Source organism: Ixodes scapularis, unplaced genomic scaffold, assembly GCF_016920785.2.
Source record: "Ixodes scapularis isolate PalLabHiFi unplaced genomic scaffold, ASM1692078v2 PGA_scaffold12__126_contigs__length_90152505, whole genome shotgun sequence".
Classification (NCBI taxonomy): Eukaryota; Metazoa; Arthropoda; class Arachnida; order Ixodida; family Ixodidae; genus Ixodes; species Ixodes scapularis.
Window position 1 is genome coordinate 17,607,565 of NW_024609838.1, and position 26,469 is coordinate 17,634,033.

Here is a 26,469-nt window from a genome sequence, read left to right on the forward strand (position 1 = left end):
GTAATTTAATTATGTGTAACCAACTAGCCCGCCAGAATGTTTTAATTTAGTGTGACCATTTATATCATGCATTTTCTAAAAATAAAATCCCAATTTTATTTATCTATCAATTTGTCTGCCACTTAATGCTTTTCATGCGCATATATTTTGTAAATAAAATATTACACAAACAAAGAAAATATATGTCACGCTGAACACGAGCGAAATACGGTATTCTGAGCAAATCAGAAAGGAGCTTTTTTTCTACACCCTTAAGGCCCGTTCACACTCTTGTGACCTCTTAGAACAGGGTTCCTTAAAACCTCTTACACCGAGAGGACATAGTGGCACGTTAGAAAACATGATTGCGCTTTGAAGACGGGGACATAGGAAGGACAGACACCACAGACCGTCTTCAAAGCGCAATCATGTTTTCTAACGTACCATACCAACTTGCCCAACAATCAGCACTTGACGTAGTGGCGCCATCTATTGGGTAGCAGTGTAACCTTGGTGGTCCGACGTATTTTCTATTTCTCTCGAGCATTATCCTTTCTTTCATAACGGAACAGCGCGAATTTTTGCAAGGACAGAGGAAGGAACTGGACAGGACGAGCGCTGACTAACAACTGAAAGGTTTATTCTCAGGAAACCACGAAGAAAAACATACGACAACACGACTCTCTAATCGCGATGGAAATGCGCATGCGCCTCACAAAATTGGGTGCTATCTGTTACACAATGTTATATGCGTCATCCGCGATCTAAAAATTCGACCTCACTGTCCAGCAAATTCAAGGAAGCCTGACTCACGCAGGCTGGCCCCTCCTTCTTTATTCTATGAGCTTCGACAATCTCTCGAGCTTTTTGGTCCCTGTGTTTATACAAAACAACGGCTTTGTCAAATAACGGTGCGCAGGTGCAGTCCCAGCAGTGTAACGCTAAGTGGGAGCTTGCCGTACCTGTTAAAGAACTACGGTCTTCCGGCAGGCGAATGTTGAGGCACCGCCCAGTTAGGTGAAGGGTATCTTGTGTACTACACCCAAGATGCATGGCACGAACTCAATGCGGTGTTTTATGCCGCACGGGCTCTCCCCCTGTTTCTCTACCTTCTTAACGCGCTTTTCCACTACAGAGCAAATACTGCTTAGCTTGTTACGTGGCCTTGAATTTGCTGGACAGTGAGGTCGAATTTCTAGATCGGGGATGACGCATATAACATTGTGTAACATATAGCACCCAATTTTGTGAGGCGCATGCGCATTTCCATCGTGATTAGAGTCGTGTTGTCGTATGTTTTTCTTCGTGGTTTCCCGAGAATAAACCTTTCAGTTGTTAGTCAGCGCTCGTCCTGTTCAATTCCTTCCTCTGTCCCTGCAAAAATTCGCGCTGTTCCATTATGAATCCATACCAACCCGCCCGGTTATCCTGTTTACTAATCCATTCTTTCTTGGCCTCATAAACTTTTGTAAACGTTATAAACGAGACTTTCTGATAGGTATTACGCACATTTGACCTCGGAAATCCCCCAAAACCTTCGCTGTTGTGAAATGCAGTTCCAGGGTCACCCCAGAGATGGCGCCAGAATGCCGGTGTGTTCCCTCGTCCTAAGAAATTTTAAGGGGTTTTAACAAATCTTGTCTCTCTCGGTCGTACGCGGTTGCAAGAGTGTGAACGGGCCTTTGAAAATGCTTACGCGTCTACTTACCCGCCAAGCACTCGAAGAGCCAATCGTTTTGATCTACGAAATCAACTCAGATGAGACGGAACATCTGCTTAGACATCAGAATTAAGTCTGCCCTGTGGCATTATGCAATGTAAGCATGAAGCTTTGCACTGCGTGATGCCACAGCGCTTGTGCTCCTCTTGGCGCCTAAAAACTTGGCGGCGCCATCGTCGGCGGCCGCAACCTTGGAGGTAGCCAAATGTGGCCGTCCACGCCAGTACACAGCAGACGAACTAGGGGAGCGGAAGAACAACAGCCGTGTTTTCGCATTTCGTTTAGAAATTCTTATGTTCATCCCTTGATCGTAGTATCGCCATGAAATGGCATGGGAGAACGCTAAAGTTATCAGTATGTTGCAACACCAAGACACTCCTTACCTCATCCTTTCTTTCATCTTTAAAGTTAGTTTTTTTTTGTTTTTGTTTTTTCCTTGGCATAAACTCCGCTTTGGCAGGAATTTGCACACGGCTTAAAAGTTTCAAATATCATATTTCAAATTCGTTTATTTTGCTATAAACAGCACATTTGTTACAAGGGCGCTGGAAAAAAAGCTGCAGGCCTGCAGCTTGACGAGTCCCAGCGCCCCAGACGGTGGATACGCCACGTTGGGACAGATAAATGAACTAGAAGCGTATGTCAAAAATTTCTGGCCATGCAGGTAGCAGCCGTAGAAAAGTCGTGAATAATGAAAGTGGTATCATTTTCGCGTGCTCAATATGTCAGGAATTCAGTATTTCGAGAATATTTCCTGGAGACGAAATTTCGCGATTGGAAGTGATATTCGTCATCATGCGTTGATATATTTGCATGGTACATTTGTTTCGCGATATTTTTAAAGTCGAGAATTTGAAAAGTTAAAACCTTTACAATACTGCACGCGTTCGGCGAAAACCTATCTGTGACTCCCACGCAGCAAATATCCCGTATTTCGAAACGAGCACCAAACATTTTTCGTCTATTTTTTTCTCCTCACATATGTTCCAGCCGTATGGATGGGTCTTCCTTGACTTGCAAGAACGCCGCGAATAATGACAAAAAAAAAATGCTCACAAGGTCACAAGTGGCCACATTGGATGGAAGTCACACAGATTTGAGTCGAGCTAAGCGACTTCTTAATAACAGACAAGGCAATTAACCTACATTTCTTCGTTTCTTGCTCGAGATGGAATTGATAGCACGCAAGGGCATTGAGCCAAAGTGGGGCAATTAATCTCTAAAAGTGAACCGAGCTGTCTGCTATGTCTGAGGGACGAACTCCAGAGAGCCTCGCGTCAGTTGTTAGACCGACGGCCCGTGATAAGATTGGGGCAGCGTGCGTGTTGATGTCCCATGGGCCACTAAAGACGTTTTTTCGTTTTGTGCAACGCCCATCAGACCTGTCTCATAATAGTTTTGACCACTACTATGGGAGCGGACGCCAGCCTCCAGGGACGAAGGTGAGTGCATTTTTTTCTTTTCTGTGTGTGTCTTTGTTATCGTTTACTTTATATCGTACACCGCCATTCTGTTTTAGCTAGCTATACTATGTTCGCACTCCGGACGCAACGCACCCAACTTTCATAACACACGTAAACGTAAGCCATCTCGTTCAGACGACAAGCAATCGTGGTCTGAACGATCTTGTTCCGCTTGTTGAGCCTTAGGTTGGCGTGTGTTAGGTAAGATCTGAACGTTACGTCCGTAGTCTGAACATAGCATTACTGATTACATAATTACGTCCGTTAACAAAACCACTTTCACAGTGTCTAGCGTGCGACTGGGTAATCTTTTTTTTTGCGCTATTGTTATTTTTGTTAATAACATGAACTTCAACTATGTGCTGCATTGTATACGTATTTTCTTCCTGTATATACAGGGAGAAAAACAAGAGGGAGTAAAATACGTCATACAATCAAATAAGAACCCCAAGTAGCACGGAATTTGGCCAAGCTTTGGCCATTGGCTGGCGATAGTCTTTTGGCCAACTGCCAAAGAGTCAGACCATTCATCGGCCAATGCTTGGCCGATGACTGATGGCCAGCAGCCATTTGCCAATGGCCAGAGAAAGGTCAGTCATCAGCCAATGGCTGACCACTGTCTGGCCACTGGCTAAAGGAACATTTCCAGCGATTGGTCAATGATTGGCCACATTGGTGCTGCTTGGGAGTGTAAGTCAAATATAAAGATGAGAATACAAAGAAACCCAATTGAATGACCGCATAACAAATGTATTCGTTCAAATTTGAAGGCAAACGTAAAATGTGGGTAGGAATATCTATACAACGGCAAGAAGCTATGCGGAGAACAAGTTCGTCTGCTTCTTGCACAGGGGTTGCGATTATGTCAGTACGGCCAGCTCTTATTGGCTAATTGAAATGAAAACAAAATAAAGGGTACACCTTAAGGGTGGGGGGTAGACCTTGTGGTCTACCCACCATCCTTTGAATCAAAGCCAATCAAAGCTCGGCGTGGTCCTAACGTCCCCTCAAATCCTGCGCAAGAACCAGACGACTTGCTCTGCGCATAGTCTGTCATACAAATAGCGTCTGCAGGTATCTCCGTTTGTCGATTTTGTTCGCGCAGAATGTCTAAAGCCACGGTCACACAGTTAGCACATTGTACAGAATATAGTCTGTAGACACCGTCTGGGGCGTTTTAGACATAGGCTAGGTGGCACAATCTACCGCCCGTTACAAAGAGTATAACCATTAACATCCATCAATCCATCCTCCTTGTACGACGGTCCTGCCATATTGGTCATACTAACACTGTCAGCACACATGTTCCAAGCATACATATGTACGAAGTAAACATGCTTCGATCAACTCTGAGGCGTGACCGTACATAATTTTATCATTATGGCTACGGCGAACACCATGTCCTTTGTATGATGTGTGGATACTGTGGACCCAAGTTTAACAATCGGATCACGCATTAGTTACTGCGCAAATTCATATCGGTGCGTTGCCCTTCCATAGCAAAATGAAGGTACCCAAGTTTTGAAACAGTAATGGCTTGCAGACCCGATTTTCGGCTATACTAATGATAGATCTGCGGAGCTTTGCGGCACAGTGTCTTGTCTGCGGACTTCATACGCACGCCAACGGGAGTTAGGCCGTTGGCGTGGGGGCCTCATACGGCTTTATACATGCCTCAAGCACCCGACCACGGAGCGGGTTTGATCGTTTCAAATACACCAACATATTTCATAATTTGCAAGTGTTTTGAGGAAAATCACTCAAGGTATATAGGAATAAAAAAAATAGTATATATGTTACATTGCATAGACGTGTGCTAGTGACTATTCAGCACTGAGACGAATGACGGCTCGAGTAAGGTATTTTAACAATATATGTTTCATTTGCGCATGACTGAGATTCATGTTTTTTGTACATCATGCATAAGTTTTAACGGCATAAACCTGTTATCTCAATGGACTCACAGGTGAGGCCTAAAGCACTTCGGCTCCCAGTCATGGCTGCGTCACGGCCAGCTCCATACTTTCAACTGATCGACGGCATTCCACGGTCGCCGCTGCTGGACCCAGACACAGTCCGCGCGGCTCTGAAGCATCGACCCCGAGATGGTGACGTCGTTCTAATCACCTACCCGAAATCCGGTAGCCACTGGACGCTACAGATCGTCCAGCTTATCCTAAACCGCGGCGAGAGCACCTCAAACTTCGCCGAACTTGTGAAACGAACGCCCTCCCTCGAGGCTCACGGTCCGAAGTCACTCGAAGACCTGCCATTACCCAGGGTGGCAAGGACCCACTTTGATCTGTTGCGGCACAACTTCAACGAAAAGGCCAAGTACATCTATGTGGCGCGCAACCCCTGGGACGTCTGCAAATCATTTTACCACATGGCGAAGGGCGTTCCTAGATTTCGGTTTCAGAACGGGACCCTGGATGACTTCTTCGAGACGTTCTTGAACACGAACTACGGCTTTGGGCACTACTTTGATCACGTTCTTTCTGGCCATAGTTTTAAGGATTACACGAACGTGCTGTTTCTTACCTTCGAAGAGCTGAAGGCGGAGAAACCTTCTGCGGTTCTGAAGATAGCCTACTTCCTCGGCGTAGAGTACGGCAGGATGCTGGAGGACGATCCAGACATTTTCGATAGTGTGTTGAGGAAGAGTACCATAGAATATATGAGGGGTGCCTTCGACGTCGATGCGAGAGCGTTTACAGCGGTGCTTACAAATTTTCGTGATGTGAATGCGGGCGATGCTTCAGGGACAAAGTCAAGTGGGGAAGAGAATGCGCCGAAGCTGGAATTCTTCCGAAAGGGTAAAGCCAATGACTGGAAAGACGTTCTGACAGGAGAGCAGATGGAACGCCTACGCGATAAGGTGGCAGCACTGCCACAAGCTTCGATAATCATTAGCCTATGGAAGGAGTTGAAGAAACAAGATAATAAGAAGGTTAAACAGAGTCATTGAGTAAAGTTGACATTTGGGCTAGTTGGTAGTCTACCTTATTGAAGGTATTTAGCGCCTAAGCTAGAGAGAAAAACAGGATAGAAGAGAGCGCTACTCATAACTACGTTTACTGAAAAGAAAAGAAAGAGTAAGAAAAATAAAAAAAAGCAAATAATCCGCTACAGAGTCGTTCATCTACCATTAGCCCCGTTATGATATTGGCTCGCTCATCCAGGATCGTGTGGGCCATTTATTGTTTGTTGAAGGTGTTCCCTTTCCATGTTTAACAGCTTTACGGATTCCACACAGATACAATTCCTGTCCTCACGGAGGATGTAAAAGGCCTCCAGTACCTCGAAAGGCAATTAGTCTTTGTTCTTCCCCAAGATATCGGTCTCGCCGAATGATGGTTGGAACGTGCACTCCCTGCAATGAATTGGAAGATTTCCGCCCGCTGTAGCCCTCAAGGAGTAATCATGCTCCCGGAGTCGGTCATTGAGGCATCTGCCCGTTTGGCCTATGTAGCTCTTGCCACACGAAAGAGGTATCTTATATACGACGCCCGAAGCGCATGGAAGGAATTTGTTTGCGTGCTTTTTGGTGCACTTGTGTTTTGTGGTATCCTCAGGATGCGCATTCACTCTAGGGCAAATTTGGGACATGTTTTGTGGTGATGAAAAAACTACTCTGACCCCATAGCGGCTTGTAACGTTTTTTTTTTTTTTTTTCCTTTTTTAATTATGGGACATCCTGTGTAGGTATGGTATTACTACTGGCCTTGTTTTCTCAACACTGGTTTTGTTGGACTGGAAACCTTTTGCCTCCTTCACCAGAACAAATAGTCGGCTTTTTTTAGCCTCTACTTGCATACTAAAGCTGGCTGCCATAGTATAACGACAGGACTTCTTTAGTGCCGAGCCCAGACACGTTAGAGCTATGCCCCTCTTGATGACTTTTGAGTGCACCCTTCTTGGATCGTGGGCAGTACCCGCAGTAGTGATGTGAAGAATCCTTTTTACTCATTACCACATGAACAGCTGCTGACCTCCATGATAAATTGTATAGAAGCCAATGAAGAGCTCGCTTTCCGAAGTTCCAGCGGAGTATCCATTGAGAGCTTTATGGAGCTATTACATTTCTACCTGAGGTCTATGATAGTTGGGTGGCGGGATGAGTGCAGAAGTCAGGGGTATGTATCGGTTCCTGCGTCGCCCCAGTCCTTAATGACATCTACCTTGGAGCAGTGGACTGTGTGATAGAAAGTGCTCTTGGATGCAAAAAAGTTAACAAGGTCGCCCGCTATGTTGATAACTTCCTGGTAATTTTTGAAGATGGCGGACGTATGGACATACAAGTCGCAGACATTGTGGCGACCTTTGCTGAGTACGGAGGCGTCCTTAGTACAATTAAAGTGCCCCTCCCTCCGCCCCCCCCCCCCCCAAAAAAAAAAAAGAAATACTCCAGTTCTTCGACTTTTCGCTTCACCTGAGTGACATCCATGTTTGTTGGTCATACTGCCCACGATCCAGGAAGGGCATTCTAGACTATGGCTGGGCGCACTCAAAATTCATAAAGAGCGGCATAACTCTAACATGTCTGGACTCGACACTAAAGAAGTCCTGTCTTCATACTATGGCAGCCACCTTCAGTGTACAAGTAGGGAGGCTAAGAAAAGCCGGCTATTCGTCAGCCCTATTGGCTTATCTGGCAAACGCTATGGTAAAGAAGGCAAAGGGCATCCAGTCCAACAAGACCAGTGTCGAGAAAACAAGGCCAGTAGTAATACCGTACCTGCACAGGATGTCCCATAATTAAAAAAAAAAAGAAAACGCCGCAAGCCGCTAAGGGGTCAGAGTAGTTTTTTCATCACCACAAAAAATGTCTCAAATTTGTCCTAGAGTGAATGCGCATCCTGAGGGTAGCACAAAACACAAGTGCACCAAAAAGCATACGAAGAGATTCCTTCCATGCGCTTCGGGCGTCGTATATAAAATACCTCTTTCGTGTGGCAAGAGCTACATAGGCCAAACGGGCAGATGCCTCAATGACCGACTCCGGGAGCATGGTTACTCCTTGAGGGCATACAAAGGGCGGAAATCTTCCAATCCATTGCAGGGAGTGCACGTGCCAACCATTATTCGGCGAGACCAACATCTTGGGGAAGAACATACACAAATTGCCTTGCGAGGTACTGGGGGCCTTCCACATCCTCCGTGAGGACAGGAATTGTATTAGTGTGGAATACGTAAAGCTGTTAAACAAGGCGAGGGAATTCCTTCAACAAACAATAAATGGCACACATGAGCCTGGATGAACAAGCCAATATCAATCAAGGGGCTCGCGGTAAATGTACGCGTCCACGACAGATTATTTTTTTTTTCTCTTTCTTTTCTTGTCAGTAAACGTAGTTGTGAGTAGCGCTCTTTTCTGTCCCGTTCTTTTTCTCTCTACCTGGTGCGCTAAATACCTTCAATATGATAGAGTCATTGAGCGCATTTTAGACTAATCTATTCCTCGCTTTCCTAGTAATAATATGTGCATTGAGTTTTACGTTACTAATATAGTTTCTTTTATAGGTCCAAAGTGATAACTTGTTATTAATTAAGTAAGTCTGGTTTATGAACTTTGTAACAGAGTCATTTCGAAGCAACGGTCATCACATCGGGGGCTTTACGTGTCGAACCACCCGGGTCTCTATGGTCGTGCATCCGAAATTTTGGTTACCACGGTGCCTTTTCTGCAATACCCCGTGCAAGAACGCCTGCTCCTAGCGTGCCTCCTGCTTTTGTTTACTTGACGGCGCGTCACCTACACGTCAGCTCAGTTTCACCGCTAAATTTAGCGGAAAAAGTCACGTCTCGTCGTTGAAACATCATTTCAGTTTCCCCACTATATTTAGCGGGAAATTGACGTCACGTGACCTATATACCAATTCAGTTGCCCACGAAATTTAGCGGGAAAATTCACGTGTTGTGACCTAGACGCCAATCCAGTTTCCCCGCTAAATTTAGCGAAGGTATCGACGTCACGTGACCTGACGCCACATGACCTATGCGACCAGTTTCCCCTCTAAAGTTGGCGGGAAAATATTCGTCATGGGACACACCAATTCCCTATAATGCATCTTGAGTTTGCTTCTGTGATTTGGAATTCAATATCTAACTCAGGCTTTGATCATAGAACGTGTACAAAAAAGATTTGTTCGAAATGTTTACGATAGATGGATTGGACGACGCGTGTATTATGACTATAAATGCTAACTAGATTTTCGCTGATGCTTTTAACCCAGAGAAGAACTGTCCGTGACTTGGTATTCCTGCATAAAATCATTAATGGTGCCATTGATTCTTCATGGCTTATCAGTAAAATCAATTTTCATGTTCCTTTCCGCGTCACGAGACAGTTCACCTGTTCTGATATGTGTTCATCATGCCGTGTGTCACCTCTTTCTCGTTTACAGACATTATATCATTGTGCCGCCTCAAGTTGACATCACCGCATCCCTGTCTACATATCGGATTCAGTTGGACGAAATTTTGGTCCCTTCATAGCGCGTCAGTGTATGCGCAAATCTATTTTGTAACAAGTAGGATTATTGTTTAAGAGTTTCTATTGTACGAGTTAGTGTAACCAAGAGAAGGCCGCTTGGCCGTTTTAGGGCAACCGAAAAATAAAAGATTATTATTATTATTATTGTTATTATTATTATTATCTTATGCACTATGGGACTTTGAAGGTAAACCTCGCTGCCAGTTTTTTCTTATAATTTAGTTTGCACCTTTTACACAAGGAAGGTCAGCGCGTGCACCACGTGTACATACGCATTCCCTTTGTTGCTTCGGTAATTAACCAAAAATGTCTGCAGGTGGCACCATCAGCCCGCGCTTTGCCTCGGATCCACCGAGGCGGACTCAAAATAACGACAACGTTTTAGATACAGAAACATCTGCGTATATAACATGTGACCACAAACGAGGCCCCACTTAAAATTTCCTGCCTTTCCACTCTGGTGAAGAAGGAACAGCAGTGGAGCTGTAGCTTTTTGGCAAACGCAGATTGGATGTTGATTTTGTTTTCTTCTGTCAACATCCAATCTGCGTTTGCTGTGTCGTTGACGTCACTTCCTTCTGCCTAGTCGCCGTGGGAGTCCAAAAAGCGCAACATAGGGCCCCAGTTCTCAGCGGCGGCTTTCCAGGCGAGCGATGTGCTCTTCTTTCGCGAGGGAATGGGAAGCGCTCGACGCAGCGGAACTCGAGGCGACAGCGGGTTCGCGGTGGTTGAGGACCCATTCGCGCTGCTGCGTACGCCGCCGCTCCTTCCGCACCCGGTGAAGAAAGGTAACGCGGCCGACCCATCGTGAGTCCAAACCGCAACTCATAAGAACGTAGGAAACAGCGCGCAAAACAGACGAGGACGAAGAAGCAACACGCGGGACGAGCGCGCTCGTCCCGCGTGTTTCTTCTTCGTCCTCGTCTGTTTTGCGCGCTGTTTCCTACTATGAATTCCCACCAACTCGCCCAATTATTCCTTCTTCTATGATAGCTGGAATGGTTGTCGCCATCTATGAGCGACGGCGGTAACCAGACTGGTTGTCTGGTTGGCGCCGTCGCTCATAGATGGCGGTAGCTGTCCAGAGTTTTTGTGTAGTTTTGTGTTGATATTTGTTTTGTACGGGACACGAAACGAGGGAAACTAGCTCCGCTCTAAAAAAGGTGGTGACAATGTTTAGATTCTACGTCTTGGTGGAGCCAATCAAGGTCCGCCTAAAAGGGCATCGTCATGGCGCTCGATCGTCTTGGTTTGTCTGCTATCAGCCATTAAAGAAATCACGCACAGCGAATGCGTCGTTATCCAGCTCGTAGCATCCATGGGCTGGGGTCGTACTTAAAGTGAAACGGATTGGAGCCGGTATCACTCTGTGAAGAGTATGTGTGTCGGATCCACATTTGCGCACTGGAGGCCAAACACCTAACAGTGAGTCAGCTCTGCCGTGATTCCACGACCTCTCGATCATTGCCGCTCGCATAGCAAACACGTATGTGTACCTCCAGCAGGAAACGTGCAAGCTGTTAGAAGGCTTTACAGGCCATTCCGAACACCAACCTTCTATAGGACTGCTAAAGCCCTTGCATCGTAAGTATCTTCACGCTGTTTTCCCGGTAATAACGTTACGGAGCAAATATTATCTGGAAGGTGAAACTCGGATAAAAAAATTTTGCGGCACAATAGGCCCGTAGCTCTCAAGTTTTGAGCAACGCTCCAGGCGAGCAAAATAGAATATTTGGCTAGCGTTCTGAACAAGCGTCAATACGCTTCCCCACTACAGTTGTTTATACTCCGTTCTATTATAAGTGCCAGCGTAGCAGAGGCTACCAGAGCGAGCTCCGAGCTTGCAGTGTCGCGCGCTCGTGCAGTGCGAGCATCCTTCAGGGGAACAGGCTTTAGCAAGTAGCTTCGGCTTCGCTATCAAGTAAAGTGAAACATACAGGCTCACGGAAGCTATTACAGAAAGCAGTTAAAAAATAAAGCTGAAAGGAATGTTTAATCGGACACCTAGGCCGCGAGCTGCATATTTTTTTTTTGTTTTTTTTGTTTAGTTTTTTTTATATACGTTTTGTTACCGCGCGGTAACAGATGCTGACAGATGCTTGCATTCGAACGTGGCACGCGCAAAATCGAACGTTGCAGCGCCACCTGGATGGTGCTGCGAGCATACCATGGTCGCGTCTTGCGGACGCGCTCGCGCCCCCTGCCCGACAGCAACGGCCGTATTGGAACCCTGGGCTTGACCATGTCTTGCTGTGTGCGAGTATGCTACATAAGACTATAGTGGGCAAGCGAGGAGTGACCATGGGGGAAGCGAGGCCTGGTTATCGGGTAGCCTGGGACGTCTCGTCGTTGATTTGAGATGGGAAAGAAAATATTTTTAGGGTGGTTTTGTATCTATGACCGAGAAAACAAAATCGGCGGCTTAATAGTTAAATGCAAACGCATTTACATTATATATAAAATTATAAAAAGTTAAACATCGGGCTCATCCACTACGACGGTCGAGCTCTAGTTTACGAGCTAAAGGCCCAGTTTATGATGCTGAAAACTTTGGGCGGGGATTATGATCCAGCTGGCAGTTGAACGACACTGCAGTAAATTTATGTTTGACGTAGAAAATGATAAAATGATTACGAACGGATGCCCCGCTGCACAGATTACGATTCTGTTCGTAGGTATATCTAAACGAAGTGTCACGTTGTCATTAAGAAACTAATAGATATAAGAAATATATTGAAATTGTGTGTAGTTAGAAGTAAAAATGATTTTAATCCGCAATAAAGCTTGCCGTTTTCCAACGCACAGTTCATGATATTCAAGCTTTATTTCCGGTTATATACGCAAAATAATATATTTTATTTACATTTCATGATAGCTGGATCACGATAATACCTTGGCAAATGAAGCAAATATATATAGAGCATTTTCATTTGTACAAATAATATGAAAATTATATTAAACAAAAATAGCTCCATTTCAGCTTTCTGGTGATATCAAGGTATATGAAAATTGCCGAACCAACGGGGGATTGTTAGATATAATATTTTATTCTTTTAAAATACAAGACTTTATTTTTATTTCATTTCCCATTATAAAATCTATTTTCAAAATGTCAGAGAAGAATGTTAGTGCATTGCTTGAGAAGTGACAAAATAGCGAGCTGTTAAACTCGTGAGCCCCGACAGGCCGGAGAAACGTTAGTTGTGGCCTTGGTCGCTTCAATGATAAATAACATGAAAAACGAAATTGCCAAGCTTATCGTTTGCGCTCTCTTTTGTTTCAAGAATTAACTCAAAAATTATATATATTTTTTAAGGTGACATTATTGACCCCAAATTATGCTTGTATTTAGATGAAAACATCCAAATATGTTTTGCACTTTGATAGCAATATTGTGTGCATGACAAAGGCGCGGCCAAGTATCGAGTACACTTATCGGAGATATCAGAACGATCTACTCAAGCTACCTAACTTAGTTTGCACCTCAAGGAATGCAGTTGTCTGTAGGCACAGCTTTTATTCAGACAGTTTAATTTAACCAATATGCAGCGCCTTCCTGCGAAACACATTTTCTTAACAAAACCTAAAAAAACTAAGACAAAAAAAAAAAAAAAAACGGTGGACAACACAACAAACAAAGCCCTTCGTTTTTTTTTGTTTTTTGTTTTTACTCCAGATTTGTTTGAGCCCTACCTTCTTGTTCATTGAAGCAGTATTCCGTAACATCCGGTCGCTTTTAATTCGTACCGTATTGATCAGACAAATCAATCTCCAAGCGTCGCTACTTTCCGAGCAGACGTCCTTGTCATCCTGTGTCTTAAAAGAGAGGGCATGCTAAACGTTTATTCTGAACAATTATTTTTGTTTATTTACAAAATATTAACAAGTTAAGCCGAAAGATCTCACTTCCTACTGTATTGCACAAAAACATGCAGAAATTAGTGCACCAGGATCATCAGCCCATGTCAGAGAATAAAAGTCACCCAGGTTGGTATCCTCCGGTAGATGAGCTGGCTGGGTTAGTTTGCTTTGCTTAGCAGCCGAGCAAACTAGGCAGCGCTGACACCGCATAACGCAGGCAAGAGCACGCGGTGAACATGCAACGTCCACAGGGGACCAGTCGGAACATCGTTGCCAACTGCACTGGCTAAATTTCTCATGTACAGCTGGGAGGCTCGTCGCCCGTTGAGGCAGATCAAGTTCTAGGCTCTATAAACACACTCAACCCAATTACTATTTTATCGGTGCAATGGGTCATACCACAGTTTCTCTGCAACACGGATTGGCGTCGCCATCTAGGGGTCCAATTTTAAACTTTTTCGAGAAACCACCGCAGGACCTCAGCCTGAACGTGGAGCGGGTTTGATCGTTTTAAATGCACCTAAGAATTCCGTCGTTACCAAGTGTTTGTAAGGAAAATCTCTGAAGTTATTGGAATTTAAAAAAAAAAAAGAAAATATATGTTACATTGCATAGATCTGTGCTAGTGCCTACTCAGCACTGAGACGTAAGACGGCTCAAGTAAGGTATTTTAATAAAATATGTTTAATTTGAGCATAATTGAGATTGATGTTGTTTTTTTTTTTTTTGTACTTCATGCATACGTTTTAACGGCATAAACCTGTCGTCTCAATGGACACGCAGGTGAAGCCTAGAGTACTGTGGCTACCAGTCATGGCTACATCCCGGCCAGCTCCACACTTTCAACTGATCGACGGCGTTCCACGGTCGCCGCTCCTGGACCCAGACACGGTCCGCGTGGCTCTGAAACATCGACCCCGAGACGGTGACGTCGTCCTGATCACCTACCCGAAATCCGGTAGCCACTGGACGCTACAGATCATCCAGCTTATCCTAAACCGCGGCGAGAGCACCTCAAACTTCGCCGAACTTGTGAAACGAACGCCCTCCCTCGAGGCTCAAGGTCTGAAGTCGCTTGAAGACCTGCAACCACCCAGGGTGGCAAGGACTCACTTCGATCTGTTGCGGTACAACTTCAATGAAAAGGCCAAGTACATCTATGTGGCGCGCAGCCCCTGGGACGTCTGCGTATCTTTTTACCACGTAGCGAAGTGCGTTCCTGGGTTTCGTTTTCAAAACGGAACCCTGGATGACTTCTTCGAGACGTTCTTGAACACAAACTTCGGCTTTGGGCACTACTTTGACCACGTTCTTTCTGGCCATAGTTTTAAGGATTACACGAACGTGCTGTTTCTTACCTTCGAAGAGCTGAAGGCGGAGAAACCTTCTGCGGTTCTGAAGATAGCCTACTTCCTCGGCGAAGAGCACGGCAAAATGCTGGAAGATGATCGAGAAATCTTCGATCGTGTGTTGAGGAAGAGTACCATAGAATACATGAGGGGTGCCTTCGACGTTGATGCCAAAGCGTTTACAGCGGTGTTCACGAATGTTCGTGAGGTGAATGCAGACGATACGTCTGCGACAAAACCGACAGGGGTAGACAATGCGCCGAAGCTGGAATTGTTCCGAAAGGGTAGAGCCAATGACTGGAAAGAAGTCCTGACAAAAGAGCAGATGGAACGCCTGCGAGATAAGGTGGCAGCACTGCCACAAGCTTCGATAATCATTAGCCTATGGAGGGAGTTGAAGAAACAAGATAACAAGAAGGTTGAAGAACAGAGTCATGAGCGCATTTCAGACTAATCTATTCCTCGCTTTCCTAATAATATTTTTCTCTATTTATCTTTATGTTAATACAAGTTTCTTTCATAAGTCCGAAGTGATCACTTGTTATTAATAAAGTAACTCTTGTTCATGAACTTTGTAGCAGAGTCATTTCGAAGCAATGGTCAAAGTCACATTGGAAACTTTACGTGCCGAACTACCTGGGTCTTTATTGCCGTGCAGCCGAAATTTCGGTTACATGGCGTATTTTCTGCAGTACCCCGTGTAAGATCGGGTGCTCCTTGCACACCTTGTGCGTTTGCTTACACCCCAAACGCACCCATATGCTTTTGATTACCCTGGACTTCGACCAATACCGCTCGGCCGTCTAGTTATCGCGCGTTCTCTGCATTACCTTTTTATTGTCGTGGTCCTCCATATACATTCGGATGAGCCAAAAACGCATTTTGGAACTCTTGCTCGCCGTAAAATTCTCCGTCAGGTTGTGGGCACCTCTGTCGTAAATCAAACGCAGAGATTTTGCCGAATTCCCCGAGCATTAAAAGGAATGCCGGGAACGTAGGTACACGCGTTGCAAGCTCTGGCATCTGCAGCAGCAGCTGTTCAAAAGCAAGATTATAAAACCATATCCACGTGCATTCCTCAACGCGCTTTTTAAAAGCATGAAACGCTTTTTAACGCTACCCCGCCATGCCAAAACTTTGGTCCGTGCGTCCGTTCGACGTCCGTGCATTTTCCGCTAAACTTATCGTGAAAAGTGGCATCCCATGATGTCACCTGACGTCACGTGACCTGTACTCCTTGGGAAAATTGATTGACGGCACGTGACGTATTCGTCAGCTCAGTTTCACCGCTAAATTTAGTGGGAATATTCCCGTCTTGTGGGTGAAACATCATTTCGGTTTCCCCGCTAAATTAAGTGGGAAATTGACGTCACGTGACTTACACACCAATTCAGTTTCCCAGCTAAAATTAGCTGAAGAATATTCGTCATGTGGCACACCAGCTCTTTGTAATGCATCTTATGCATTATAGGACCTTGAAGACTAAAGTCGTTGCCTTAATTTTGTTATTATAATTTACTTCGCACCTTTTACACGAGGAAGACCAGCGCGTGCAGCACGAGTAAGTACCTATACGCTCCCAGAGCATTCCCTTTGGTGCTTGAGTAATTTAACAATCATGTCTACTGGTGGCACCGTCAGCCGGCGCTCCGAGTCGGATCCACTGAGGCGGCTTCAAAGTAAAGACAACGTTTTACATGAAGAAACATCTGCGAAAATAACATAAAACCACAAACCAAAGGCCACTTAAAAAAAAAAAAAGAAAGAAAGGAAGGTGGTGACAGTGTTAAGACTTCACGACCTGGGGTAGCCAATCAAACAGTGCCAGAAGTACATATTCATGGCGCTCGATCGTCTTTGTTTGTTTGCTATCAGCAGTTAAACCAATCGAGCACAGGGAATGACTCATTATCCAGCTCGTAGCATCCATGGGCTGCAGTCGGATATTCTTTATCCATCTTCCCATTGTTATGGAAGAAGGCGGTTGTCGTTCCAAATTTAAGGGGGGGGGGGGGGGGGGGGGGAGGGGGGGGGGGTGATGCTTCAGTTGTTTGTAATTATCGCCCTGTTTCGTTATTGTGCGGGTTCTCGAAGGTGTCTGAAACTCTGATGCATAACCGTGCTATGTTTTATTTCCGTCAGAAATTAACGGCCGTGCAACATGGGTTCCTGAAAGGTCGGTCGGTTGAGACAAACTTGTGTTCCTTTTTAAATTACTCTGTACCTGTTGTTGTGAACAAGGGACAGGTAGATGCTATTTACTTCGACATGCCGAAAGCATTCGATAAAGTTGACCACGGGCTCCCTGCATATCCGCGGATTATCCGAGATATCCGCGGATATCCGCAGTAAACTTGCGGATGCGGATAGAAATTAGACAAGTTTTGGCGGGTTGCGGTTCGGATACGAATGCCAGGGGCTGCGATCATTCGGATATCCGCGGATCCGGATCTAAATTTTTGCCTGGTGGCATTCAGTTCGTCCACTGAATGCCACCGGGCAGTTCATCGAAAAACCTGAGACGTTTCGACACACACAACCCTGCTATTTTCGTAATAAACTATTTGCGTCTCGCCTGGATTACAGGGGAAAGGGAAGGGGAGGGGAGGCATGGTTTGGTTAAGCACGCCTTAGTGAATCATGCGCTAGCTTTTAGCGGCTTAGTGAAGAAATGCGTTGCCGGCAACACGTCACAAGGGCATGTGCCCACAAAACGTACAGCGTCGACGAACCGTGTGTCCATGAAATGTGTGTCCATGAAACGTTGTCCACGAAACATATTTCCACAAAACGCGTTTCGGAGAAACGATCGGGATCCTAAGAAAGATCGGATTCTCACTGAAGATCGCTTCAGTTAGTGCGTTCCATCTCCTCAAAAATGCTATCTGTAGAAAAATTAAAGAATCCAGGGCATTAATTGTCTCGGTTAAGCTAGTATGCATTGGCAGAAAAAGAGCCGAAGACTTTCTCCGGGCAATGTGCCGCGGACTCCTAGGACAATCACATAATTGAAATCATTTCTCCTTCGACGCGCAGTGTCTCGGGAAGGCTGATAGCTTTTAATATAAATACGATGAAACTGGTATTGATAAAATGACATCCCCTTTGAATGGTGGCCCGAAGATTTTTCTATACAAAGATAAGCCAACGACCAAAAAAGTTGTATTTGTATTTTCTTTTCTTCTTCATTTACGCTTAATGTTATGATATACAATGAATGCCTGGATTGTGAGCCGGATGTGGTTCTACATTCTGCGGATGCCGGTTCGAATCCTGATACAAACTATGCGGATGCGGACTCGATGCGGATGCAATCATGTAAAAATATTTACTGATGCGGCTCGGACAGTACGGATACAAAGTCTGCGGACGCGGATCGGATACGGATAATCAAACTGTTATCCGCGCAGGGCTCTATTGGCCTGGCTGCTATATTAAACAAGCTTCCTTTATATGGTTGTTGTTTGGTATTATGTATCTGATTTAAAAGTTATTTGTCTTATCGCAGAAATAGTGTTCGCATTTCCGACACTCACTCTAAAATGTTTCGTTCAATTTCAGGTGCCCCCCAGGGGTACTTGGTCCGCTTCTGTTCTTGATATTCGTGAGCTGTCCCTGAACAAACGACATACATATCTTAGTCTAACATATGCTTACAAGATTCTGGCCGACCCTCAGCATCCAACTTACTCTTCCCTCACAAGGTCAAGGTTCTATCGCCTTTTTGAAAATAAATCAAGCATTGTAAGACCGTTAAGCTTCCGCATTGAACATCTTCGCTCCTCGCTGGACCTTTCTCTGGACCAGGTCGTCCTCGTTCGGAAAGTCAACGGTATTCCACCTTGGAAAACACAGCGAGTTGAATCCGACTGGTCTCTCGCAAAGTTCAACAAACACGGCATTTCCCATGCTGTAATTAAGCAAGAGTTTGAAGAACTGCGAAATAAGTATGATGGTTATCTTCATGTTTATACTGATGGTGCCAAAACCTCCTCTTTTGTCGGTTGTGCTGTGTATTCTGAAAGCTTCTCCAAGGTTCAACGACTTGATTGTATCACCAGCATTTTTACTGCGGAGCTCTATGCGGTATCAATGGCGATTGAATATATTATCAATAGTAAAATACTGAGGGCAGTCCTGTTTGTTGACTCTCAAAGTGTGATTCTTGCAGTTTGCTCTCTTAAAGATACTAAAAATATGCTTGTACAACAAATTCGATATAAACTTAACTCTGCTTTGCATGGGGGTCAAAATATAAAATTTTGTTGGGTGCCCAGTCACATTGGCATTCATGGCAATGAAGAAGCCGACAAACTTGCAGGGTCTGCTGGGAACCTTCCACAATCACTCTCCTGTCTACCCTATCGAGATATTAAGCCCTTGGTGAAGTCCTCAATTCTTCATTCTTGGCAATTGGAATGGGACATGGAGTGCGATAACAAGCTTCATGTTACCAAACCTACATTAGGAGTTTGGGAAAGCTCTTCATGCAAGAGCCGACTTCATGAAACGTTGTTGTGCCGCCTGAGAATTGGACACTCATTTATAACTCATAGGTATCTGCTTTCGGGAGAAGATCCACCTGTGTGTGATCAGTGTGGTGACAGGCTCACTGTTTTGCATATCTTGTGGCTGTGTCCCGGCCTTCAGCCCAAGCGCCGCATTCATTTCCCTGAATTTTTCCAATATCAGATCCCATTTCATCCTGCTCTCCTTGTGGGAGAGAATCCTCTAGTCTCTTTTGAACGGGTAATGGAATTTCTTAGCAGTATTGGCCTTTTACACCGACTCTAGCTTTTTGGTCCATCTTTTGTAAAACCTTTCCTTTAGTACAATGATCCTTACAACTAGTTTGGCGCAGATGGCCTCGTAGCTTTTGCGCCATTAACCCCCAAAATCTTTCTTTCTCTTCTTGATATTCGTTAGCGATATTGCCGCGCGCGCAGCTGGCCAAGTAGGCAGCGCGCGCGTGGCCTAACGGTTATCGCGCTTGCTTTCCCCGCTGAAAGCCAGGGTTCAATTCCTGGCCGCGGAGGCACATTTTTGTTCACTCTGTAAAGTAATGTTCTGGTAAATTCGAGAATCATGTTGGGGCTTGTTCGAGGTCAGAATGTTCTACACGCCGAACCTTCTGCGCCGATTATTCCAGAAGCCCACACGTGTACATAGGGGGCTCCGCGTGGCGATCTGCATTCAGTTTCGCCCCAGCGTTCGACTCTGCTGCTACGCCGACTTCGACGCCCGCGACGCTCCGTTATTGTCTTTTCTTTTCCTTTTATTTTTGGCACAAGTTCGCCACATTAAACGTTTATTTCTTCCTGTTTGTTTATGTGTTTTTGCTCACCACCCGTGACATTTTGGTGGAGGTGCGGGGTACCACATGCCCGTGCAGCGTTCCCCTCCCAGGGCCCGCAGTGCAAGCCCGATTCCAAGCCCGGTGAAAAGACCACTCAACGCGGAACCTGAAACTCGGACCAGTCGTCGCACCCAAGGTCTACACCCGGAATACGGACTTCTGCCACCCAGGACCATGCAGCCGACGAAGCCGACGATGGACGACCAGCAATCGCAGTCCCCGACCGCCGCCGCCGTCATCCACCTGCCTGTTGCCCAGCGAACCGCGACGACCTTCCATGAGACCCACGAAGACGTAGAGGACTGGCTTCTGCACTACGAACGTGTAGCACGCCATAATGGATGGACCACTGAGCAGCGCCTCCAAAACCTCAACTTCTCCTTGGAGGGTACCGCGAGGTAGTGGTTCGACAACCACGAGGCGTCGCTTGCCTCGTGGGACACCTGTATCGCTGGCCTGAAGGGGACATTCACGAACCAGACACGACGACAGCGAGCGGAAGACCTCCTTCAAGTACGATCGAACTCAAGGGCCCAACGAAACGGTCACCAGCTTCGTTGAAGACGTCCTCTGCCTGAGCAGCCGCGCCGATCGACCCTCAGTCCACCGAGGAGAAGAAGCTGCGCGTCCTGATGAGAGGAGTGAGGAGTGACATCTTCGGTGGCCTTGTTCGCAACCCACCAACTACTGTCGATGAATTCGTCGCCGAGGCAACTAACATCGAGCGGGCCCTGTCAATCCGAGCCACCCACTGCAACCGACTCGCCGGCACGCCTCCTGCTTCGACGCTGACGTCTTCCCGATTCGACGAGGGCGGCATCAGCGCTGACAATCTTCGTGCAATTGTCCACAACATCGTCCGGGAACAGCTCAGGAAGCTGCTGCCTACTGCCAACCAGCCGGCTTCGCTGTCGATAGCCGAAGTGGTACGCGAATAAGTTCAGCGGGCGATTCCACCGGAGACTCCTGCCAGCGTGGCCGCAGCCGATGAGCCGACAGTGACCTACGCCGCAATGGCCCGACGACCGCCGCCAACTGCTCAACATTACCCGGTGGCGCCACGACTAGACCCACCAACGCAGGCGTACCCCCGACGCAACGACGAAGTACGTCAGTACGACCGCTGAGACCGCCGGCGCCAAGAAAAACCGACGTGTGGAGGACAACGGATCGACGACCCATCTGCTATTATTGCTGGAAGGCCGACCATATATCTACCGCCGTTGTCCTTACCGGCAAATGGGCCTGCGTGGATTCCACCCGAACGACCCACGCCCGAGGTACGGCGAACGCCCTCGCGACATCGACGAGTACCTCCGACGCTCGCCCTCCCCAGTGTTGTCTCTCCGCCGTGAAGCCCGCTCCCCATCGCCACGACGTTAAGCGTCCCCAGTGTCACGACCCCACCGAGAAAGCGTGTCTCCCCTGCGTCGCCGGGAAAACTAAGTGCGGCAACGCGTGGAGGTGGCGTTGCCGAGGACGACCGTAGTAAAGAGCCTCCAAGAACGACGGAGCGCTCCCACTCTCTCGACGCTACGGATCACAACGACGTCCCTGCATCGGTGTCCAACAACCTAAACGTTATAATCGACGGCCACGACGCATCGGCACTTGTGGACACCGGAGCAGACTACTCAGTCTTGAGTGGGAGGCTCTCTCGCCACCTGCGAAAAGTCATGACACCGTGGGATGGACCCCAAATACGAACCGCCGGAGGACATCTCATCACGCCAGTCGGGAGATGCACTGCTCGCGTCGAGATCCACGGTGAAACGTGCCCTGTGAATTTCGTCGTTCTGCAAGACTGTTCGAGGGACGTTATCCTCGGAATGGACTTTCTCTGCGAGTATGGCGCCGTCATCGACCTCGGGGCAAACCAGTTGACGCTGCGAAAACCTGTTTTACCGCCGGTGGAGACCAACACGACGTCAACTGCGATCCGAGTTATCGCGGACCATGTGAACCTACCGCCGCAGTCGAGTGTTTTCGTCCCCAGTCGACTGGGGACGTCCATGGGCGTCCCCAGTCGTCCTTGTAAAGAAGAAGGACGGAACCCTGCGGGTTCTGCGTGGACTATCGTTGACTGAACGCTGTGACGAAGAAGGACGTCTATCCAGTCCCCCGCATCGACGATACGTTAGACCGACTGCGCCACTCTCGATATATTTTGTCGATGAACCTGAAGAGTGGTTACTGGCAGATTGAAGTCGACAAACGTGACCAGGAGAAAACTGGCTTCGTCACTCCCGACGGACTGTGCGAATTCAAAGTGATGCCGTTCGGACTTTGTACAGCACCAGCCACCTTCCAGCGCGTCATGGACACCGTGCTGGCAGGTCTGAAATGGCAGAGCTGCCTCGTCTACCTGGACGATGTCGTGGTAATCTCACGAGATTTCGACGAGCACCTGGAACGACTTCGAGCCGTGCTTCAAGCCATCAAGACCGCCGGCCTGTCACTCAGGCCAACAAAGTGTCGGTTCGCCTATGGGGAACTAAAGTTCCTTGGCCACGTCGTGAACAACAAGGGTGTTCTACCTGACCCCGAGAAGACCCGCGCCGTAGCTGCATTTACGCCGCCGTCTGACAAGAAGACCGTGAGAAGATTTCTCGGACTCTGTGCCTACTACAGGCGCTTTGTTCGAGACTTCGCCAAGCTATCCGCACCGCTGACACACCTCACGAAGGACGCCGTAAAGTTCGAGTGGACAGAAGAACACCAGAGGTCATTCGACGAGCTGAAACGAAGACTCCAGACGCCCCCGATTCTTGGCCATTTCGATCAGTTTGCTGAAACTGAGATCCACACCGACGCCAGTAACACCGGACTGGGAGCGGTACTAGTCCAAGTGCAGGACGGAGCAGAGCGAGTTATCGCATACGCAAGTCGGACGCTGTCTAACGCGGAGAGGAACTATTCAACGACTGAAAAGGAGTGCCTCGCTGTCGTATGGGCAATAACAAAGTTTCGCCCATATTTGTATGGAAGTTCTTTTCGCGTGGTCACAGACCACCACTCGCTCTGCTGGCTGGCGAATCTGAAGGACCCCTCCGGACGCCTCGCTCGGTGGAGCCTACGACTGCAGGAGTTCGACATGACCGTGGTGTACAAGTCCGGCCGAAAACACAATGACGCCGACTGCCTGTCAAGGGCCCCAGTTGAGGCCGGTCCCGCCTCCACCAAAGAGGACGACGATGAGTGTTTCCTCGGCACTCTGGATGTCAGCGACATGGCAGCACTCCAACGAGACGACCCTGAGCTGCGAGCACTCATCGAGCACCTAGAGGGACAAGAAAGCGCCGTTCCCCGCGGTTTTGTACGAACGCTGCCAACCGTCTCCATCCGACAAGGCGTGCTGTACAAGGAGAACTTCAGCGACAACAATACGGCGTGGCTGTTGGTGATCCCTTCCAGTCTTCGAGAAGAAATTTTTCAAGCCTGCCACGATGACCCGACGGCGGGACACCTTGGTTACAGCAGGACTCTTGCAAGGATACGCGAAAAGTACTACTGGCCCAAGCTTGCGAAACAGTGCACCACTACACCCGATCTTGCCACGAGTGTCAACGACGGAAGAAGCCACCGACGAGACCGGCAGGATTTCTTCAACCTATTCCGCCGCCATCTACCCCATTCCAGCAAATCGGTATGGATTTACTCGGACCTTTCCCACCGTCGACGCAAGGAAACCGATGGATCATCGTCGCAACCGATTATCTCACGCGGTACGCCGGGACAAAAGCCTTTCCACCAAGAACGGCTATTGAAGTTGCCAAGCTTTTCATCGAGTCCATCGTCCTCCGGCACGGCGCTCCCGAAGTCCTGATCTCAGACCGTGGATCATCATTCATGGCCCAGCTGACGCAAGAAGTCCTACGTCTAAGCCACACCAGCCATCGTCGCACCACGGCGTACCACCCGCAGACCAACGGGCTGACAGAGAGACTCAACAAAACCATCGCCGACATGATCTCCATGTACGTCGACGTGGAGCACAAGACATGGGACGAGGTGTTGCCGTACGTGACATTTGCCTACAACACGGCCGTACAAGAGACCACCGGAGTGACACCCTTTCAACTGGTGCATGGGCGCAAGGTAACGACAATGCTGGACGCTATGTTTCTCCACGAACCGGCTGTCGACGCCAGCGACGACGCCCAGGTGGTTGCCCAAAGGGCAGAAGAAGTCCGTCAGCTCGCCGGACTCCGTATTAAGGCTCAACAACGCGTCGACACTGGCCGCTACAACCTTCGTCGTATGGATGTCCACTTCCGGCCCGGAGACAGGGTGTGGGCGTGTGGGTGTGGACACCGATCCGCCGCCGTGGTCTCAGTGAAAAACTCCTGAAGAGCTACTTTGGACCCTACAAAGTGCTTCGCCGACTCGGGGATCTGAACTGCGAGGTGATGCCCGACGGAACACGGACTTCGTCACGCCGCCCCCCACGACCGGAAGTCATCCACGTCGTGCGACTGAAGCCGTACTACGCTCGATAGGACTGTGGACATTATGTGTTCCAAATGACTCTTTAGTTTACCGTTCTTTTTATTTGTTTTGTTTTGTTTTTGGGTTGCATCGGGACGATGCACGTTTTAAAGGGGGGAGTAATGCCGCGCGCGCAGCTGGCCAAGTAGGCAGCGCGCGCGTGGTCTAACGGTTAAGCGCGATCCAAACCAACGCTTCTTTTTGCGGCTGTAGGTCGTGCGCGCCCCAGATGTGACGTATATCGTGACGTCGCGCCGGTTCTTCGCTCCTTCCGGGCGCGCATAAAAAAGTTGGTTGATTTCAACTTCTTTCTCAACGCGCACAAAAACGCGCGGTGACGTATAGGGCGCTCCTGTGTCCCGGCCAATCGGTGGAGGGCAAGCTAGTTCCGGCTCCGCGTTTCTTCGCCGTCTGGCCGGCCAGTCTGTCGCAGTTGCACTTTGCTTGCTTGCGAGTATGGCTGCATCTATGAATTTTCCCCCCGTTTCCGACGCGAGGAAGGTGACCGCCAGAGTGCGCTCGTGCCTGCGTGCGCGCGTGCGCGCTTGCCCGAAGCTGGCCCGTCCAAACCAAAGCGCACGGTTCTGACTCAGAAAGCGCGCCGGAAACAGCAAAAACGTAACGAAATACGTCACATCCGGGGCGCGCACGACCTACAGCCGCAAAAAGAAGCGTTGCTTTGGATCGCGCTTTATCGCGCTTGCTTTCCCCGCTGAAAGCCAGGGTTCGATTCCTGGCCGCGGAGGCACATTTTTGTTCACTCTGTAAAGTAATGTTCTGGTAAATTCGAGAACCATGTTGGCTTGTTCGAGGTCAGAATGTTCTACACGCCGAACCTTCTACGCCGATTATTCCAGAAGCCCACACGTGTACATAAGGGGCTCCGCGTGGCGATCTGCATTCAGTTTCGCCCCAGCGTTCGACTCTGCTGCTACGCCGACTTCGACGCCCGCGACGCTCTGTTATTATCTTTTCTTTTCCTTTTATTTTTGGCACAAGTTCGCCACATTAAACGTTTATTTCTTCCTGTTTGTTTATTGTTTTTGGTCACCACCCGTGACAATATAACATCACATGGCAAAACGACTGAAAAACCACTGTTCGCAAGTGACATTAAAATTTATATGAGTGTCAATTATCTTGTTGATTGCAACGTACTTCAAAGCGACGTGACCAACATACTGTGCTAGTGTTTAGCGAATAGCCCCCCCCCCCCCCCTTTGCTTCTAAATCCCTTTCAACTACGTTTTAAGGGAAACGGAAATCGAACGTGTGATTTAAGAATCCCGATGTCTATGTTGATAGCGTGCTTTCATTCAATGCTCATGTGTCTTTTATCGTCGGAAACGGAACGAAAATGCTGGGCATGATTTTTCGTATGACTAAGCAGTTCAGAAACCCTTCATGTTTGATTCATTTATGTTGTGCGTTTGTACGATCTAGGCTTGAATTCGGTTCAGTTATTTGAAATTCGTTATCTCGCACGTAAAAAAAAAAAAAAGACTGATACGCATTGTTTAAGATAGACACTTCCAACATCGCGTTTGTTATAATTATAAATTTCTTTTTACTAGAGTTTCTCTCGCACCTTCGTCAAGCAGAAGGCTGGAACGTGATCTAGTTTTCTTGTACAACGTTGTGAATGGGGAGTGCAACAATGACTTTCTTTTGGGCTGCGTAAATATTCACGTTTCTTGCCGTGTTTCTAGACATTTTACTGTTTTCATGTTCATTCAATTTGTAGTGTGTTGCCAATG

At 47.5% G+C, this 26,469-nt stretch overlaps 2 protein-coding genes across 4 annotated transcripts; both read left to right on the plus strand.

The window, feature by feature from the left end:
• The first annotated feature begins 2,984 nt into the window (after positions 1–2,984).
• Positions 2,985–6,277, plus strand: LOC115323238 (amine sulfotransferase). Its single transcript, XM_029983622.4, has 2 exons — positions 2,985–3,141; positions 5,129–6,277. Exons 1-2 carry the CDS (start codon positions 3,028–3,030, stop codon positions 6,128–6,130), a joined length of 1,116 nt encoding a protein of 371 aa, XP_029839482.3. The 5' UTR covers positions 2,985–3,027; the 3' UTR covers positions 6,131–6,277.
• Positions 6,278–10,266: 3,989 nt separating this feature from the next.
• On the plus strand, positions 10,267–15,438 carry LOC115323219 (sulfotransferase ssu-1). Of its 3 annotated transcripts, XM_042289266.1 has the most exons (3): positions 10,867–11,083; positions 11,161–11,242; positions 14,303–15,438. In XM_042289266.1, exon 3 carries the CDS (start codon positions 14,333–14,335, stop codon positions 15,320–15,322), a length of 990 nt encoding a protein of 329 aa, XP_042145200.1. In that variant the 5' UTR covers positions 10,867–11,083; positions 11,161–11,242; positions 14,303–14,332; the 3' UTR covers positions 15,323–15,438. The 3 variants fall into 3 exon arrangements, with proteins under 3 accessions (XP_029839431.3, XP_042145199.1, XP_042145200.1); XM_029983571.4 differs by lacking the exons at positions 10,867–11,083; positions 11,161–11,242 and adding an exon at positions 10,267–10,465; XM_042289265.1 differs by having other exon boundaries at positions 10,837–11,242.
• The last annotated feature ends 11,031 nt before the right edge of the window (positions 15,439–26,469 follow it).